Here is a 15,559-nt window from a genome sequence, read left to right as displayed (position 1 = left end):
GAGTTGCCCTTTCCTTGATGTGTCACCTTAGCTCTGATCCCATGTTGAAGAATCTAGGGCACTAGGGTTTGTTAGGATTCTTCTCTGCTTAAAAACAATTTGTGAAGCACTTTTACAATTATCTTAGCTTGATCTTCTTCTTATTATTAGTGTCTGTGTTTCATCAAACTACTACCAAAAACATAAAGACAAGAACACAAATGTTGGCTCTCTGCCAACGCCAAAACCTCTCCCTCTTAGAGAGAAAAACCCTTCAGTAAGTTTCTCTTATTGAAGCTTCTTATTGATCACTGCCAAACCCTAGACCTTTGACTAGGATGTCCTCTAAGCACAAGTCAAGTCCTCTCCTCTTTTCTGCACTTTGTTCCCCAACACATAGACTTCCTTCTTCCGGCACTTTGCCCCCCAGCACTTTGTCCTCCTTTTCTTTGTTTCTTCTCTAGAGATAGACCTTCCTTAAGTGAGCCTTCTATTTTATCCTTTGTTCAAGTAGACTCTTTCAAACGAGCTCCTTCTATTGTTGTTCCACTACCCTAGTTTTCCCACGTTTGGAGGGTACCCTTAGTGAATTAGGGTCCTTTAACCTTCGCTGGAGAGAGAGACTTCTTCGCTTGTGTTGGGAGGCCTTGTAGGCCTAATATCTAGCCCAAAAACCAATGAATCTTGCACTGAAAAGTTATCGTTGTTATATTCGCAATATGCCCTCCTTTCCTTCACACGTGTGACTGTTTCTAGCCCTAGAAACAGTCACCTATCTTCGCTGAATTTTCTCCTTCCTTCACTACACTTTTGGAGAACATTTAGACTTGCTTCACCTTCCTTTTCTCGGCTTATCTCTTCGTTGATTTCAGAGCTTGCATTTTATGCTTTATGAGGGAGTGGACAGCCTCTATATATAGAGGATTGTCCCTCCTCTAGGTCGACATTTTGTCTTTAGGCCGACTTGACCATATCTTCATTATTTTCTTCGTTTAGCTTCTTGTGGAGGACGTTGTTGCATGGAGAGGACTTGCACTTGTCCTGGAGGTATTCCTTTGACCTTATACATAGTGTAACATGCCCTCAAAGGGTCTTACATAAATGCATTGACTCTTGACTTCCTTGAAGCACATTAAACATGTGCTTGACCTAATTCAATGAGCAAGAAACTCATTGACAAATATCATAAAAATAATTTCTCTTTTCTTAAATAAATACAAAATTCAAATTTACATTTATGAAGACCGAACCTAGTTACACTTCCTTCAACATGGCGGTTCACCTTTATATGAGTTGACTGGCCACAAGGTTAAGACACGACTTTTGACATAAGTGCCCTTTCATAGTTAATTTGGCAACTTAATTTAATTTAATTTATTTATTAATTATTAATTAATGTCTATTTATTATTATTTATTATTTATTTTAATATATTATATAGTTATGAATATTTTATTCATAACATTTGTCTTTGTGGAAGCCATATAGTCCAAATGACATACGGCCTGAAGTTCTGGAAGACATACAAGTCCAAAGTTTTGTCTATTAATGGAATCATCAAAAGGCTAAGTTTTTGGTTCATTGTGGTCTGAGTTTCTGCTGCACACATATAAGTGATATGATCCAAGATCCCTGTGTCTCTGTGGTGAGATTCAAGCTATCCCAAAATGAAACCATCTTTGTGATTCAAAGGTCCTCCCTGTCAATATCTTTGTGATGAGTCCAAACCTATTGAACTTATGGAGCATGATCTAGAATTTTTGAAGCCAAATGATCCATGTGTGAAATCCCTAACATTAATAAAGAGTCTAAGTCTCTATAATAAAATTCGAACTTGCTGAAGGTGATCAAAGTAACTTATTTGACAAGTTTCCATGATCCATTTTGGTGAATGGCCTTAGTGAACCAAGTATTGTCTTAGTAATGGTTGAAAAACTTTAGAAAACCTTGAATTACCTTTGAACCTAAATAATGAAGCACACTTTATGTTTATGTGCAATTTGGACTTGATATTACCTTTTGTTGAAGCATGAGAAGGATACAGAAAAGGAGGATGAAGCAAGAGGTTTCATAAAGGACTAATTTATTTTCTCAAAATACAAAACTGAGCTTCTATGGAATACCATTGTTGAGAATCGAACTTGTGTCCCTCCCTGTGATGGACAAAATTATGTGATGAACAAATTTTTGTGATACCCATCACTGTGATATTCTTTGGATTATATTTATGTGAAAAGATCTTTATTGAAGGGCAAACTTGCGATCATTTTGTTGAACCAAATCCTTATGATGACAGCTTTTCTCATCCTTGCAAAAGCACCATGAAGAAGGATGAATTTATGCATTGGAAAGGCCAAAGTCATGCTCTTGCCGAAGGAGATGAGATCAAAGCTATTAATGAGCCAGTGGACTTGACTAAGAGGAAGGGTGGATCAGAGGATGCTATGTCAAGAAGGAAGAATCATTGGACCAGAATATATTGACATGATTATAGGAGTTAAAGATCAGCCTTGGCCACCAAGCAAGCATAACTTTATACATGTTATTGGATGCTCAAAAGCTAATGCCTCCTTGACCCTTCTGGAATGTAAGGAAAGATATCTTGCATCTATTGTCATGAATGTTGGGTACTGAAGAATGATTAACTTAGTCTTGCACATTGAAATGAAGGCCAAGGCTTTGTGGAAAAAAAAATTGTTGAGAAAAGCAGAGTTTTCCTAGATCATAATTGGACATTCTTGATGGATCAAAGAGATTTCGATTCCAGGGTTTGTAAACCCTAGCAAGTAACAAGGCTTGATAAGAAAACCCTAAGATTGGATGCTTTCACTGAAAGAAGAAACCCTAGCCTTTACAAGAAAGGTATCGCATCATGATGATGATGTGGATGAAGTTGATAAAGGTACTAGATGAATGCAAGAAGATTAAAGATCAAGAGGGAGTTGACAATCTTCTCAAAAGAAAAGTATCTTATATCTCTCTTATTTTATTACTAATATTGTTGTTTTACTATTAGTTAACCCCTTGTCTTTGAATTTTTTTTTCTTGGTTGTAATTGTTCTTCCATGGCCTCCTAATGAGGATTGCAAGTACATAGTAGAAGCTACCTAGGCTCTGGCAGCAGATGGAGAAAGTGGAAGGATGAAACAAAACAAAAAGATTTTCCAAATTGCTAATTGATAAATATTGTACTTCTTCCATGGCCTCCTAATGAGGATTGCAAGTACATAGTAGAAGCTACCTAGTCTCTGGTAGCGGATGGAAAAAGTGGAAGAATGAAGCAAAACAAGAAAACATTCCAAATTGCTACTTGAAGAATATTGTACTAGATGAGACCCAAGTTCAAAGAGAGCGAGCAATTGTAAGTATGCCTTGATTGTGCCAAAAAGAAGTCAAGATCTAGCATGTAGTAGATGCCAGCAAGAAAGTAAGATTTGAGAAAGTTCTCTCAAAAAGAGGGAGAGGATCTTGACAAGACATTTGCCTTAGTTGATGATCTGCTATGACTTGTTTCTGACGAAAGGATTCATATGTCAGAGGGAGCAATTGTGAAGAAGGTATTGCCACCAAAGAGTCGTAAGAAAGCTTTGTTATAACCCCAAAGAAAGTTGACGTTAGATTCCTAGATGATGGACAGTCAGTGTGAGAGGAAGCGTCCAATATGGGTATTCGAAAAGCATTTTTGATCTAGTGAAGGGAACAAAATACTCTATGGTTGAGCCTAAGATGTGATGCTCAACATCTGTTACCAGCATGGTATAGTTGGTCATGGATGTTTTGAGAAGTACAGCTGCAAACTTAGCTTGGGCTTGTGGAGATTGCCTCTCTCATTAAGAGGGACAGTTGATGAGATAAGCATTCTCCATGTGCCTTCATGACCTTGGTTGGAGAATGGTCTAATATTCTCCCTGCATCATCTTGACCTTGGCTGGAGAAGTTCTCCCTATGTCATTATGACCTTGGCTGGAGAATGGTTTGAGAGATTGGATCACTGCATGGACTGACATTCTTCCCATGTCATGTACTTTGACCTAATTAGGAAGGTTATCCCTGTGTCAAGTACACAGACCTTAGTTGACGAATGGTCTGGTGGACTGACATTCTTCCTATGCCATTGTATAGTGACCTGATTATGGTTGTGGTCCTTGAGTCACTTTGACCTGATTAGGAAGAATGGTCCTACAGATATACGAAAATGGCCTGGCAAAGGATAGTCATTCTCTCTATGTCATTGTATAGTGACCTGATTAGGGAGGTTATCCCTATGTCACATTGACCTGATTAGAGAGAATGGTCCTAAACGTTGTAGCCTCCCAACATTGTGCTTTGATCTCTTTCTAGAGTGAGTTTGTTTTGGCATCATGCTCTTCTCTTTCTAGAGTGAGCTTGTTTATTAAATGACGCATATGTGCCATATGTCAGCGGTACTGACTAAGGTTATGGCAACGTGGTTGATGCTAGTGATGATTTTGATGACGATGCTTATCTTAATCTTGATGATCCTTTCTTATAGAATTCATCAACTTGAGAACATCCTAATAGTCATTATGAATTCCTCCCTAGTTAAGAGGGAGTATCGAATTTTGTAACTAGGTTCGGTCCTCATAATATTATGTAAAATATCAATAGAAAATTTTTTTTTGAAAATTGAATTTTATAGTATGTTTATGTCTCTCCAAATGCCTAAGTCATCCCTCCAAGAAGTCATTTCGGCCTACCTATGAAGACACGCATTCGCTCTTGACGAAGGTTATATATAGATCATCTGTCTCCCTCCACAAGCTATCCACGCGAAGAACAAAACATCTAAAACAGTGTGAAGTTTCTTTGAGGCATGGAAACAATACGAATTATTTCTAAGGAATGACACATTTGTGGAAGCATACGAAGTCTAGGAAGATGAAGTTTGGACCTATGGAAGACTGCAACAGACCAAATTGTGGATAGTTTGAGACATCTTATCTTGGAGATCTTGGAGGGTTGACCTGGGATTTGGAGAATGGTTATATACTGGTCAGTTTGTCTATGACTTTGATGTCTCTTGTTGAACTGATTCTAGAAGGAAGGATTTGTTGGGGTTTCCCCTTATAGGTTTTGCCCTTGCCACTAGCCTAATCTTTGGTGTCTCTTTTCTCTTATATCTCTACTTTCTTTATGTTCCCGAATGTGTAATTGCTTGATGACTTAACTAAATAATGAAAATGATAAAAGGAAACTTATATATCAGTCACAAGTAATTACCATGATAAGAAATTCTAGCTTGCAAATGAATTTCAACAGAAATTTGATACCCCATCCAACCCATCTTCATATCTCAAATTGTTTAATAATGTCATCTTTGCTAAGTCACCTGACACGGGGATTCGGGACACGTAGGATTCGGGATTCGTGGTGTCGGATTCGGGACACGCTGACCCCCCGGAACAGGACACGTTAGGACACGTTATATATTATTTTATTATATATATATATATATATATATATATATATATATAAATTTATAATATATATATATATACATTAAAAATTAGATATTACTAATTAGCATATTTCTTATACAAATTTTAATTAATGATATAATGAGTCACATGCTATATCTAATGTGATGTTAGATATAAAGTTAAATACTAGATAACTATAAAAAAAAAAAAAAAAATTGCATTAAAATTCATTAAACTAAAAATCATCCTCAAAGTTGCTAAAAACAATCATATTCCTTACTCTCTTTATATTTACTAAAATTAGAGTTGAACCAATACATATGCTTTACTAAAATTAAACTTGAACCAAATACATATGTTTTACTAAAATTAGATCTGAACCAATACATATTTTGAGCTTCCCGAACATCGGGCTAGGGATCCTGTACGTGCAGGTGGTGCTTTCACCGAATTTCAACAAGAGAAAATCATGTTTTAAGTATCCCGACGTGTGGACGGCCTACATTCTCAATTTCTCATACTCGTCTTCACATGGATCATCGTACTCTCTCTAATTAGATGCACTGCTGACACCGCCTGGACCATGGTCAATCTCGCCCATTTCGTGGTCAGTATTCAGTTCAATTCTTTTCTGTTCAAACCAATTAATTTTCATTACGTTTTTCTTTCCCACAGGCTTGATCCCTGGTGTTAGCGCTTGAAATTTCACCTCAGGCTGAGAAAGGTAAACCTCAAGGCAACATCAAACCATTTAGCCTCGTAGCTAGCCCTACGGGGCAGGAGAAGGCTCTCTCCGGTCTATCTCGATAAAATCTTCAATAGATGAGATGACCAATAAGGTAACACTGATATTAGGCTAGTAAACTAATCAAAGAGTTTGATTTGGGGTTTTTTGGGTTTTTGGTGGCAAATTGAGGAGAGGGAAATTTTGGGTGCCGGGATTGGACACAGTTTCTGCAGGGGGTTCTTTGGGGCGAGGTAAGAGACAGTATTGATGCCTTTGATTGAGGTGGATGGTCAGGAATGAAAGGTGAAGAGCTAAAGAGAGCAAACAATAACTTTGAATTCTCTTTAGACAGTAGAAAACATTGAAATTAAACAAACTTAAAAGCAGAGCATGGCAGGCATGAATTCTTACTTTAACACTTCATTTGTTTAATTTGCAGAAGTAAAAGAAAGGAAATGAGTCACATAACACACTTACAAGTACATTGAGAAACACACCATCAACACATGAGTCCACAAGAATCCCAAAGAGGACTGCAAAACCCTGGTCTTTCTTAGCCAAAAATTGCAGAGATACAGTGAATAATACAATGATAGTTTCTCCCTCAAGAGTCCAACCTTCCAACCCCTGAAAATGACTAAGAAAATACATAATATAGGCAAGCTAACACCTTTCCTTGCCTCTAGGGGTCGAGCTCATCCTTCTAGGAGTTGTTTCAACCAATTCTAAACTGAGCACTAAAATCTAGGCAGTCAAAACAACTTGCCTCTATAAACTAGGAAACCAATTCATTCATTTAATTTTCACCCTTTTCATGAATGAATCTTCTAGAAGAGGTACATAAGAGTAAAAGTGTCATAAAAGTACAATAATTACATCAAAGAGCCTAATAATCCACCCCAAAAAGTCAAACAGGGTCAAACTGCGTTTTTCTGAGCTGTACAGTGAAATTTGGAGAAGTTTGCCTAACGGGTCGCGCGCCTCTGCCTGACGGGTCGCGCGCCTTTGGGACCACTTTTGGGGCACTTCCCGGTGTCAGAATCAGGTGTAGGATAGCTCGTTGGAAAGGTCTTTGAGTCTACTTTCCAACCCAACTGGAATTTTTCAATTTGGAGTTCATTTGCCCTGTCAAAAATCAAATCTCCCAAGACTACTTTCTGCAACTCAAAAAAGTGGCAGAAAGTCATTTTTTGCTAGTTTTTTTACTTTCTGGAGGCCCAAAACTTCACCAAATCTCAAGTCCATCCATGAGCATGTGTAACTTTGCATGACAAATATAGAAATGCTAAGTTTTTGTCAAATGGAGTTGCCATGATGAAGGGTCGCGCGGGGGGCGAGACCCATTAATGGGAAAAACCTGCAAATTGCCTGAAAATGCCAAAATTCACCCAAAATTCTCAAAATTTCTTGGGATTTGTGCTGTGGCTAGGCTATTTAGTGCCTTGATCCTTCAGTGAGGCCTCAGCCAAGATATGGAGGGGATCGGGCCTCTTTCTCCTTTTTTGTGCCTTGGCCAACCGCCTTGGATCCGGCGATTGTAATTTTGACATTTCTCTAAAACCATGACACCTGTGCAAAAAGTGAAGGAGGTTTTTCTTCTTTGGCATGTTGTGGACAAAAACCTCTCTCAGTTTTCCAAAATTCATCTTTTATTGCTCTGGAACATCATTTGAGTGCGACTTGCCCCGATGTGTGAAACAAGGAATTTTGTCGAAATGAAGCGAAATGAAGGGGATAGGGGGCTTCTAAATTCTTGGGGAAATTTTTGGGAGTGGGGAGGGATGTTAGGAAGCAGGGGAAAGTGGAATCTCAGAGATTGAGTGAGGGGAAGGGGTCCAAAAGGGAAAAACACAAGCCAAACCTAGAAAATTGCCAAGTTGTAGCTAGAAACTAGGGTTTGTGCGAAAATGAGGAATTTGGGGGATCTAAGGGATGGGAAGTGTTTGATAAGGTACTTTAAGGATAGGGGAAGGTGTATGAACATCAGGAAACAAGTTTTGCTAATGATTTGACCATCCAAGAGAAATTGGCTTCAAAACCCTAGGAGAGGGAAATGACCTTGCCTGGGCGCAACTGAAGCATGAACAAGATGTAAAATGACTCATTAGATACAGACATGAAAATGACAACCCAATGAATGATGATAGACTCAGCTGAATAGTGACATGGACCGACATTTTGACAACTTTAGAAGGAGTTAAAGCAAACCCTAGACCTAATGCCTAGTGACCAAATTTTGCTTGAAAACTCTTTGAAATGACAAAATTTGACCTTGACACTTCAAAATCACTTTGTAAGAGCATGTTTGATCACTGAAGGAAGGCTGGAAAGACTGACACTAACACTTGGTCAACTGCAATCCCCTTCATTTTCCCTTCTTTTTTCGTTTTACGATTGCTTAATCAAGTTAATCTATGTTAGCATGATCTCCAAACTTAATTAAGGAAAGTTGTTCCCAAAATCTATTTCTATTAACGAAAAATGCGGTTGGATTGCTTTGATGTGGATCAAATGTCAGTTACTATTACCCATGCCTTTGACCTCGTAGATCGAGGGTCTAGCTTGATCCGCACTTCAATCAATCCCACTACAGATGCTTATTATTTTTATTTGTCTGTCAACGGGTTACAGGTCGATTCTCCTCGCTCAGCGCTGAGAGTCCGCTCCTTGTCTCGTCGCAACAACACAACTTGTCGCACCAACTGTCTTTGCATACCCGTCAACCAAGCCGTTTAAAACCTAGCAAAACGAATCAGAAAGACAGGACACGCACAAAAATCGTGACACGATTTGGGAAAATTGCGGCACGTTAGTGACACGACGTGTCAGAAAATGACACGACGTGCCCTTCAATTTGGACACGAATCCGACCAGAATCGTGTCGGATTCGACCGATTCGGGATTCGCCAGGGGGTATGAACGAATCCGATTTCTTAGCATCTTTGCATATCAACCACGACCACAAAATCTAGCTACAAAATTTTAAGAAATAATTATGTTGCTACAAAAAGGAAAATTCTTTGTTGCAAACCCTCGTGATCTCAGATATCCCTTTCAGAGTCTTCTAGATAGCTTTGATACTATATTAAAATTTCTAATACCAGCCACATTTATTTTCTCACGGGAATTTAATTTATCCCTAGTTTATTATTTATTTACCCAAATAATAACTGGATCATTGAAAAATACAAGGAAAAATACAATCTAGAACATGCTACTCGGCTCCCTCTGAATGAATTCGGCCCAAGTGAATAGGCCTCAAGGATATCAACCTCCAAATGAAATCGCTCTGAAGAAATCAGCCTCTAGCAATTTGATCTGCGCCTTCGAGCCACTCGATCTGCGCGTTTCCACTAATGTGCACCGAAAAAACCTTGCCACTCCAGCAACTCAGCCTCCTCCAAACAAACATGATCTCCCTCTAGCAATTCAACCCAGCAATATCCTCCAACTCGACCCTCCTGGATTCGCTCAAGCCATAGTTTTGAACACCCGATCTGATCGAACCGAAGATCACTCAAACCAATCGGTTAGCTTCCTGAGATATCAAACCCCTGCAATCTCCTCCAACTTGACCCTCTTGAATTCGCTCAAACCATAGTTTTGAAAATTAGTCTGATCGAACTGAAGATCAATCAAACTGATCGGTTAGCTCCCTAAGATATCAAACGAGCCCAACAAAACTGATATGCTTGTTGATCAAGACCGATTGGGTGCCAAACCAACCAATTTGGTATCTAACCGGTTGATTTTGTTAAAAAACATTCGGTTAAGAAGCCACGTGGTTGGGCACCTTGATGGGACTCGCGGATGGTTTTTAGCAAACCATGGTAGGTTCCCTCCTAAATCTAGCCCCCTAACCTTATAAAAGGATGCCTAAGCTCCTATTTGCCTCACACATTTGATTTCTAGTGTTTGTGAGCATATGAGAGCTTGGACAGTTCTACAAAAACAAGTTTGGAGGTTCTTTGTCATCTTGGAGCTAGTTTGGAGTTGTCTGGTGGAGTTGGGGGTGTTGATCATAATGCAAATCTGGTAGTTGAACCAAGAGTTGAAGGAAGTGAACCACCCAGACCAAGCATGGCACATGGTGATTCGTGAGGGAAGTAGTAGTCGTGCAGCTCGGTGAACTCATACTTCTAGTTTTGTTAGGCCTAGTGTTGTTGCTCACGAGGCTAGAGAGGAGTTTGAGGAGTCCTCAAACTTTGAGCTAGATGATGTTTATGTAGCTCCTGGTGATGATCCCATGTGTAGTAGCGGTGATGAGTTTGATGAACAATCATGTTGATCAGTGATTTGTAGTAGGCTAGTGGCCTAGCAGCTTGAGTTGTATCATTGCTTTTGGACTTTGGAGGCCATTTAGAGCCTCATTGTGGCATTTTTTTTGGACTATAAAGGCCATATAGAGCCTCACTGGTTTTGTATTTTGTTGATGATATCATTGATATGTATTGCACTCGGTGCTATTTTGATATATGCACCCTTATGTGGTATATAGATGATAAAACTTTCCATATTTCGTCTCAATTGGTTTGGAATCGTGGTTTCTAATCTTAAAAATAAGTTTTCTTCATTAAAATTAATTATTTTATTTATTTTTTCCAATTACGGTTTATTGAATGTGGTTCGATCCGATTTGATCCCATTCTGGTTTGAATCATGGTTAGATAGGCGGTTGGTTCGAAAACCAGTTCCAATTTTTAAAAATATGGCTAAAACCCACTCACACTTCTTCCTTCTCTACGCACTAGTCACTAAGCCACTCACATGCAGAGAGAATCACTCTCTCTCGTGGTGACTCGCTCACACACTTGTGCTTTTCACTGTGTCTTCATCTCCATCGCCAACCATCCAAATCCCTAACCCCAATCTCCTCTCTAGAAACATCTTGAAGATTCCTTCTAGAAACATCTTGAATCTTCCTTCAAGAGACATCTTGAAGATCAAGAGTTGAGATTATTTAAGTAATTAAATTATTTATCCTTATAAAATAACCCAATAGTCCACAATAATTAATTGACTTTAATTACTAAACTTTTCGTAAGCTAAACTTAGGAAAGAAGACATAAATCACTAGAAGACGCAGATAATGTCTTCCACATGTTAAGAAACCAAGCAATTGTAGAAGACCTTGCAATGATACTCACATCAACACATCTCCATCTTACACCACTGGAGGTGGCACACTTGGTGGATCCTAACAGATCACGATATATGGTGATCTATCTCTATCTGGAGTCAACGAGAGCCAACTTGAAGTTGTCCCAAATAGATCTTGAGCAAGTGCATCCAATGTTTGCATGTAATGGGGAGGTTGACAATGATACCAAAAAGTGCTCTATGTAGAAGGGCATCTTTGAGCCCAAGCTCGTCGAAGGTGTGTTCGAGATAAATGTACAATCCATATATATCCTCTCTAATAGCCCAATTCAGTACCTATCTAATCAACAAGAGATGGCTTGACACATAAAGGGAGAAGTAGAACAAGTGAAGGCGCTTTAGGGAGATAGTAATCGATTGAAGAAGCCAAGACTCCTCTAAGAACCAACCTTGTGCCCAACCGAAGGGAAAATCCAAAGCAAGAGCCTCTAAGGAGCAAATTGCAAGGTAGGGATACCTTTATCTCTCGGGGGCAAAGTTTTTGAGAGATCAGACTCTATGAAGGAAAGAAACCAAATGGAAGATGACCTTGGGGCAGAAAGGGAAAACATCAGACTCTGCCTAGATGATGGGCTACAGAGCTGTCCACTTACAACTAATGACACACTTGGGAAGCAAGACTTGTACTCTCTCCAACCTAATCCAATTTGTTTGCAACATCCTCAATGCCCAGATCTTGGAGCCATAAAGAACTATGTAGTATGGTCTAATAATTGCCTCCATGGGATAGAGTTTAGTCGAGATGTCCTAACTGCCCCTAGAAGCTCTATCTCTTAATCAGGGCCAAGGAACCATACCCTTCACTAAGCCGAGGCTACAAGGTCTACCATCAACCCAAGCAAGGTCCCATGAACTATACTCCCAAGCAAGTGTAGGCTGTCGTGATCCTGTGGTGATCATTTACACAGGCCAGGGCCCTATATCCATAGCTTGATCTGTAAGAAAATATCATATATGATAATCTATAGTAAAAAAATAAATTATAGTTGTCTTATTGCTACCATGGGATCAATCAGAAAAGCAAAGAACTCGAACAGAATTTTTTTCACAGGATGTACATAGATAGAAAGAAAGGGATTAAAATTAGGTTTAATGCCTTTAAACCGCTAACCCCACCCCTCTATAATATACAAAAAACAAGAAACAAAAAACAATACAAACAAACAAACGAGACAACAATACAAGAAGTTATAACTTGTCCAATTTAGCAACAGGGTGAATAAAGTATCTCCAAAGAAGTAGGTTCACATAAGCTCACCTTGCCTCCACCAGCAAATAGTGCCAAAAGCATTCTTTCTTCACCAACTCTGTCCTTTTCCTCATCTTCCTGGTACAATATAGAATACAGATTTATCGACTGATCACTTATCAACTAAGAAAGATAATGAGAACAACTATGCAATTCTTCTCATAACATCCAGTCACTGTAAAGGAATATAACAGAAATTGTATAGGAAAAAATTGTGAATCTACTTTGTGTCTATACAATGTCAATTTCATGGCAACTTCGGCCTTTGTAGTGAAATACAAAATAATCCCCTTTATAAATGATAGAAAAGATGTAAAGATCGTAAGTCTTACAAAAGATTTTCCATAAAGAGTTATGCCTATATGATAGTACCTTCCCATAGATCAGAAGCTTCATTTCAAGCAGAGTACCGACAACAGACAAGTTTGTCTTCTCTGACACAACCACTGGTTGACAGCTTTCATCTTCAGATTCAGCACCACTAAGATTTCCAGGTATGCTCATGGACAGAGGGGCCTGAAAAGAACAAATTTAATAAAATAATTCTGTGACAGAAAATATCATAATTCGTTTCAATCTTGGGTTGAGTAAGAAAATTACAGATGCTTTATATATAGCGTGAACAAACGCCTTCATCCATTCTGCCTTTGAATGCTCATCTTTGAACTGCAGGACAACTGCGCTAGAGGACTCCAATGCCTGAAAATAAAATCAAGGAAAAAAAATATTCTTCAGACCAATGAAAAAGCCCAAGCCTAGTATGAAATTTCGAAGTAACTCAATCTGCTCAAAGCACAGCAAAAGATGATCAAATATATTTAGAAGATTCATGAAGCACCAATTTATGAAAAATGCTTAAACTTGAAAAGTGTCTAATGTTGTCAATGGTTGCTAGCTGGGTCAGTGAAATCAGGTGGCTAATATAGCTCCCACCCCAGTTTAATTCTATTGAAGTGACATGCTTATGCTTGTGCTCACACTTGTGGATGTGCAACTGCACAGGCAACAGCAGTTGGGGCTAGATGGAATCCTGTTTTAATTTGGCAGAATAGATACCCCCCACTCACGGCTGCTTAACTGAAGAGCAACCAGTTTGAATGATGGACATGTTAGCCCAATGATGATAAGTGGAAGCTTAGTCCAATAAAACAAAAAAATGTCTCTAATGTTACCATGCACTTCGTTGCATCAGAAGTTAGCTTCCCATCATTCTTAGGATCGGGGCCTAAAAACAAAGAAGGATATAGCACACTAAATTCCTATCAATCCAGAAAAACTTAGGAGCATCCTTTGAATCATTCTTCACAAGTCACACAAAAATGACACAGGAAGTACTCAGCTACCTATATGTCATGAAGGCAACCATGCCAAGTGCTTATACAGCTACAAGATATGTCAATTTCCTAAGCATCATTCCAACACCTATTTGGTTTAGTATATTCAATGAAATCAACAACCCTTACCCTAAAGAATTTCACTCTTGCACTCAAGTCATGCTCCGCCCAATCTCCTTCCCCAGAACCAATCCAGTGTGTATATTTCACTCTGCATAAACAAATTCTACCCCTTCCTATTATACCAACCCCAAATATGACTTTCTGCCCAGTTCACCATTTCAATTATTTGCCATGGGTCCATACTAGCAAAATATATAAAAGAAAGAAAAAGAAGATATGTGTGTATGCAATTAAGATATGCTTGCCTATGAGGATGGGGTTGAGAAATGTGGTTACAGGTTTCAAATGTGGAAGAGAATAGATCCAAATATCATCATACAGCAACAAGAGAATGACACGAAAGAGACATTAGTAGACACGAAGACAAATGAAGGGGGCAATTTAGAGCCAGAGAGACAACAGGGTAAGTCAACCAATTGGGGTCAAACCTCTACAAAAAAATGAAAAGAGAAATAGAAGATGGAAAAAAATAAGATACTAGGGACTGGAGAGTGAGGATATGTGTGTTAGCCTTTAGGTACTGTTGCCCATCAAAATGGGTAACCCCCTAGGAGCATAGTATTCAAAACCGGAACCGGTGACTGGACCAGTCCACCAATCAAACTGGTTTTTGAACCAGAACCGGAAAAACTGGATTGGTCAGATCTCAATGAACCAGTCTTTAAAAAAATACATGAAATAATTAAGTTTTAATGAAAAAAAAAAAACTATTTTTCAGATTTTAAACCAGGATTCCAAACCAATAGAGACACAATATACAAAGTTTGCTCATAAGTATATCATGTAAAGGTGAATATATCAAAAAGGCATCGAGTGCAATACATATCAGCAACAAAATACATAATTAATGAGGCACTAAATGGCCCATAGTGTCCAAAAACAATGCTACAAGCTATTGGGGCACTGACCTGCAACAAATCTATATATCAGTGATCAATATGATCACTCCTCATCATGATCAAACTCATCACCACTACTAGACATGGGATCATGTCATCAACATGAGCTACATAAACATCATATGGCCCAGATTCTAAGGACTCCTCAAACTCCTCTGCAACCTCAGTAGTAGTAGCAACATAACTAGACATCAAAACTACAAACCACTAATCAACATGATCACTCATGATACTCATCATTGATTCAGCACTACTAAAATGGGATCATCAACAAGAGCTACATAAACATCATCTAGCTCAAAGTCTTTAGACTTGGATTACTCAACTTTATAATATGGTAGAATTGAAAAGTTTAACATGCCTAACCAACGATTTTGGTTTGAGTGAAGAGTTCATTTCCTCAACCTTATATCGTAGGAAAAGCTTGCCATGCCTAACCAATTATTTTCTTTTGAGTGAAGGATACATTTTTGTTTTGGCCATGGTAGAGGAATTCAACAAGCAATACCACCAACATCAACGAATTTCAACAATCAATGCCACCAACATCAAAGTACTTAAAGGGATTTATGCTCTTGATCAAATGTCAATCTCATACCCTCATGCATGATAGAATCAATTGGAAACACTGCAATCCCCTAAATCTT

General features: G+C 38.6%; 1 protein-coding gene across 3 annotated transcripts in view; it reads right to left on the bottom strand.

Annotated features, from left to right (window-relative positions):
* LOC149172507 (calcium-dependent lipid-binding family protein) overlaps positions 1 to 15,559 on the bottom strand; it is a 473,345-nt gene that overhangs the window by 272,217 nt on the left and 185,569 nt on the right. For all 3 annotated transcript variants that reach the window (XM_089424336.1, XM_089424337.1, XM_089424338.1), the window contains 3 exons: positions 13,157 to 13,255; positions 12,929 to 13,072; positions 12,566 to 12,634 (listed from right to left, as the gene is read on the bottom strand). In XM_089424336.1, the coding sequence (XP_089280462.1) occupies positions 12,566 to 12,634; positions 12,929 to 13,072; positions 13,157 to 13,255 (312 nt within the window). The remainder of the gene's footprint in view (positions 1 to 12,565; positions 12,635 to 12,928; positions 13,073 to 13,156; positions 13,256 to 15,559) is intronic.

This window comes from Pinus tabuliformis, chromosome 4_2 (genome assembly GCF_031772625.1).
Source record: "Pinus tabuliformis cultivar Carrire ecotype Pingquan chromosome 4_2, CPIR1, whole genome shotgun sequence".
Taxonomy (NCBI): Eukaryota; Viridiplantae; Streptophyta; class Pinopsida; order Pinales; family Pinaceae; genus Pinus; species Pinus tabuliformis.
The sequence above is the reverse complement of the archived record's forward strand: the minus strand, read 5'-3'. Positions and strand labels throughout refer to the sequence as shown.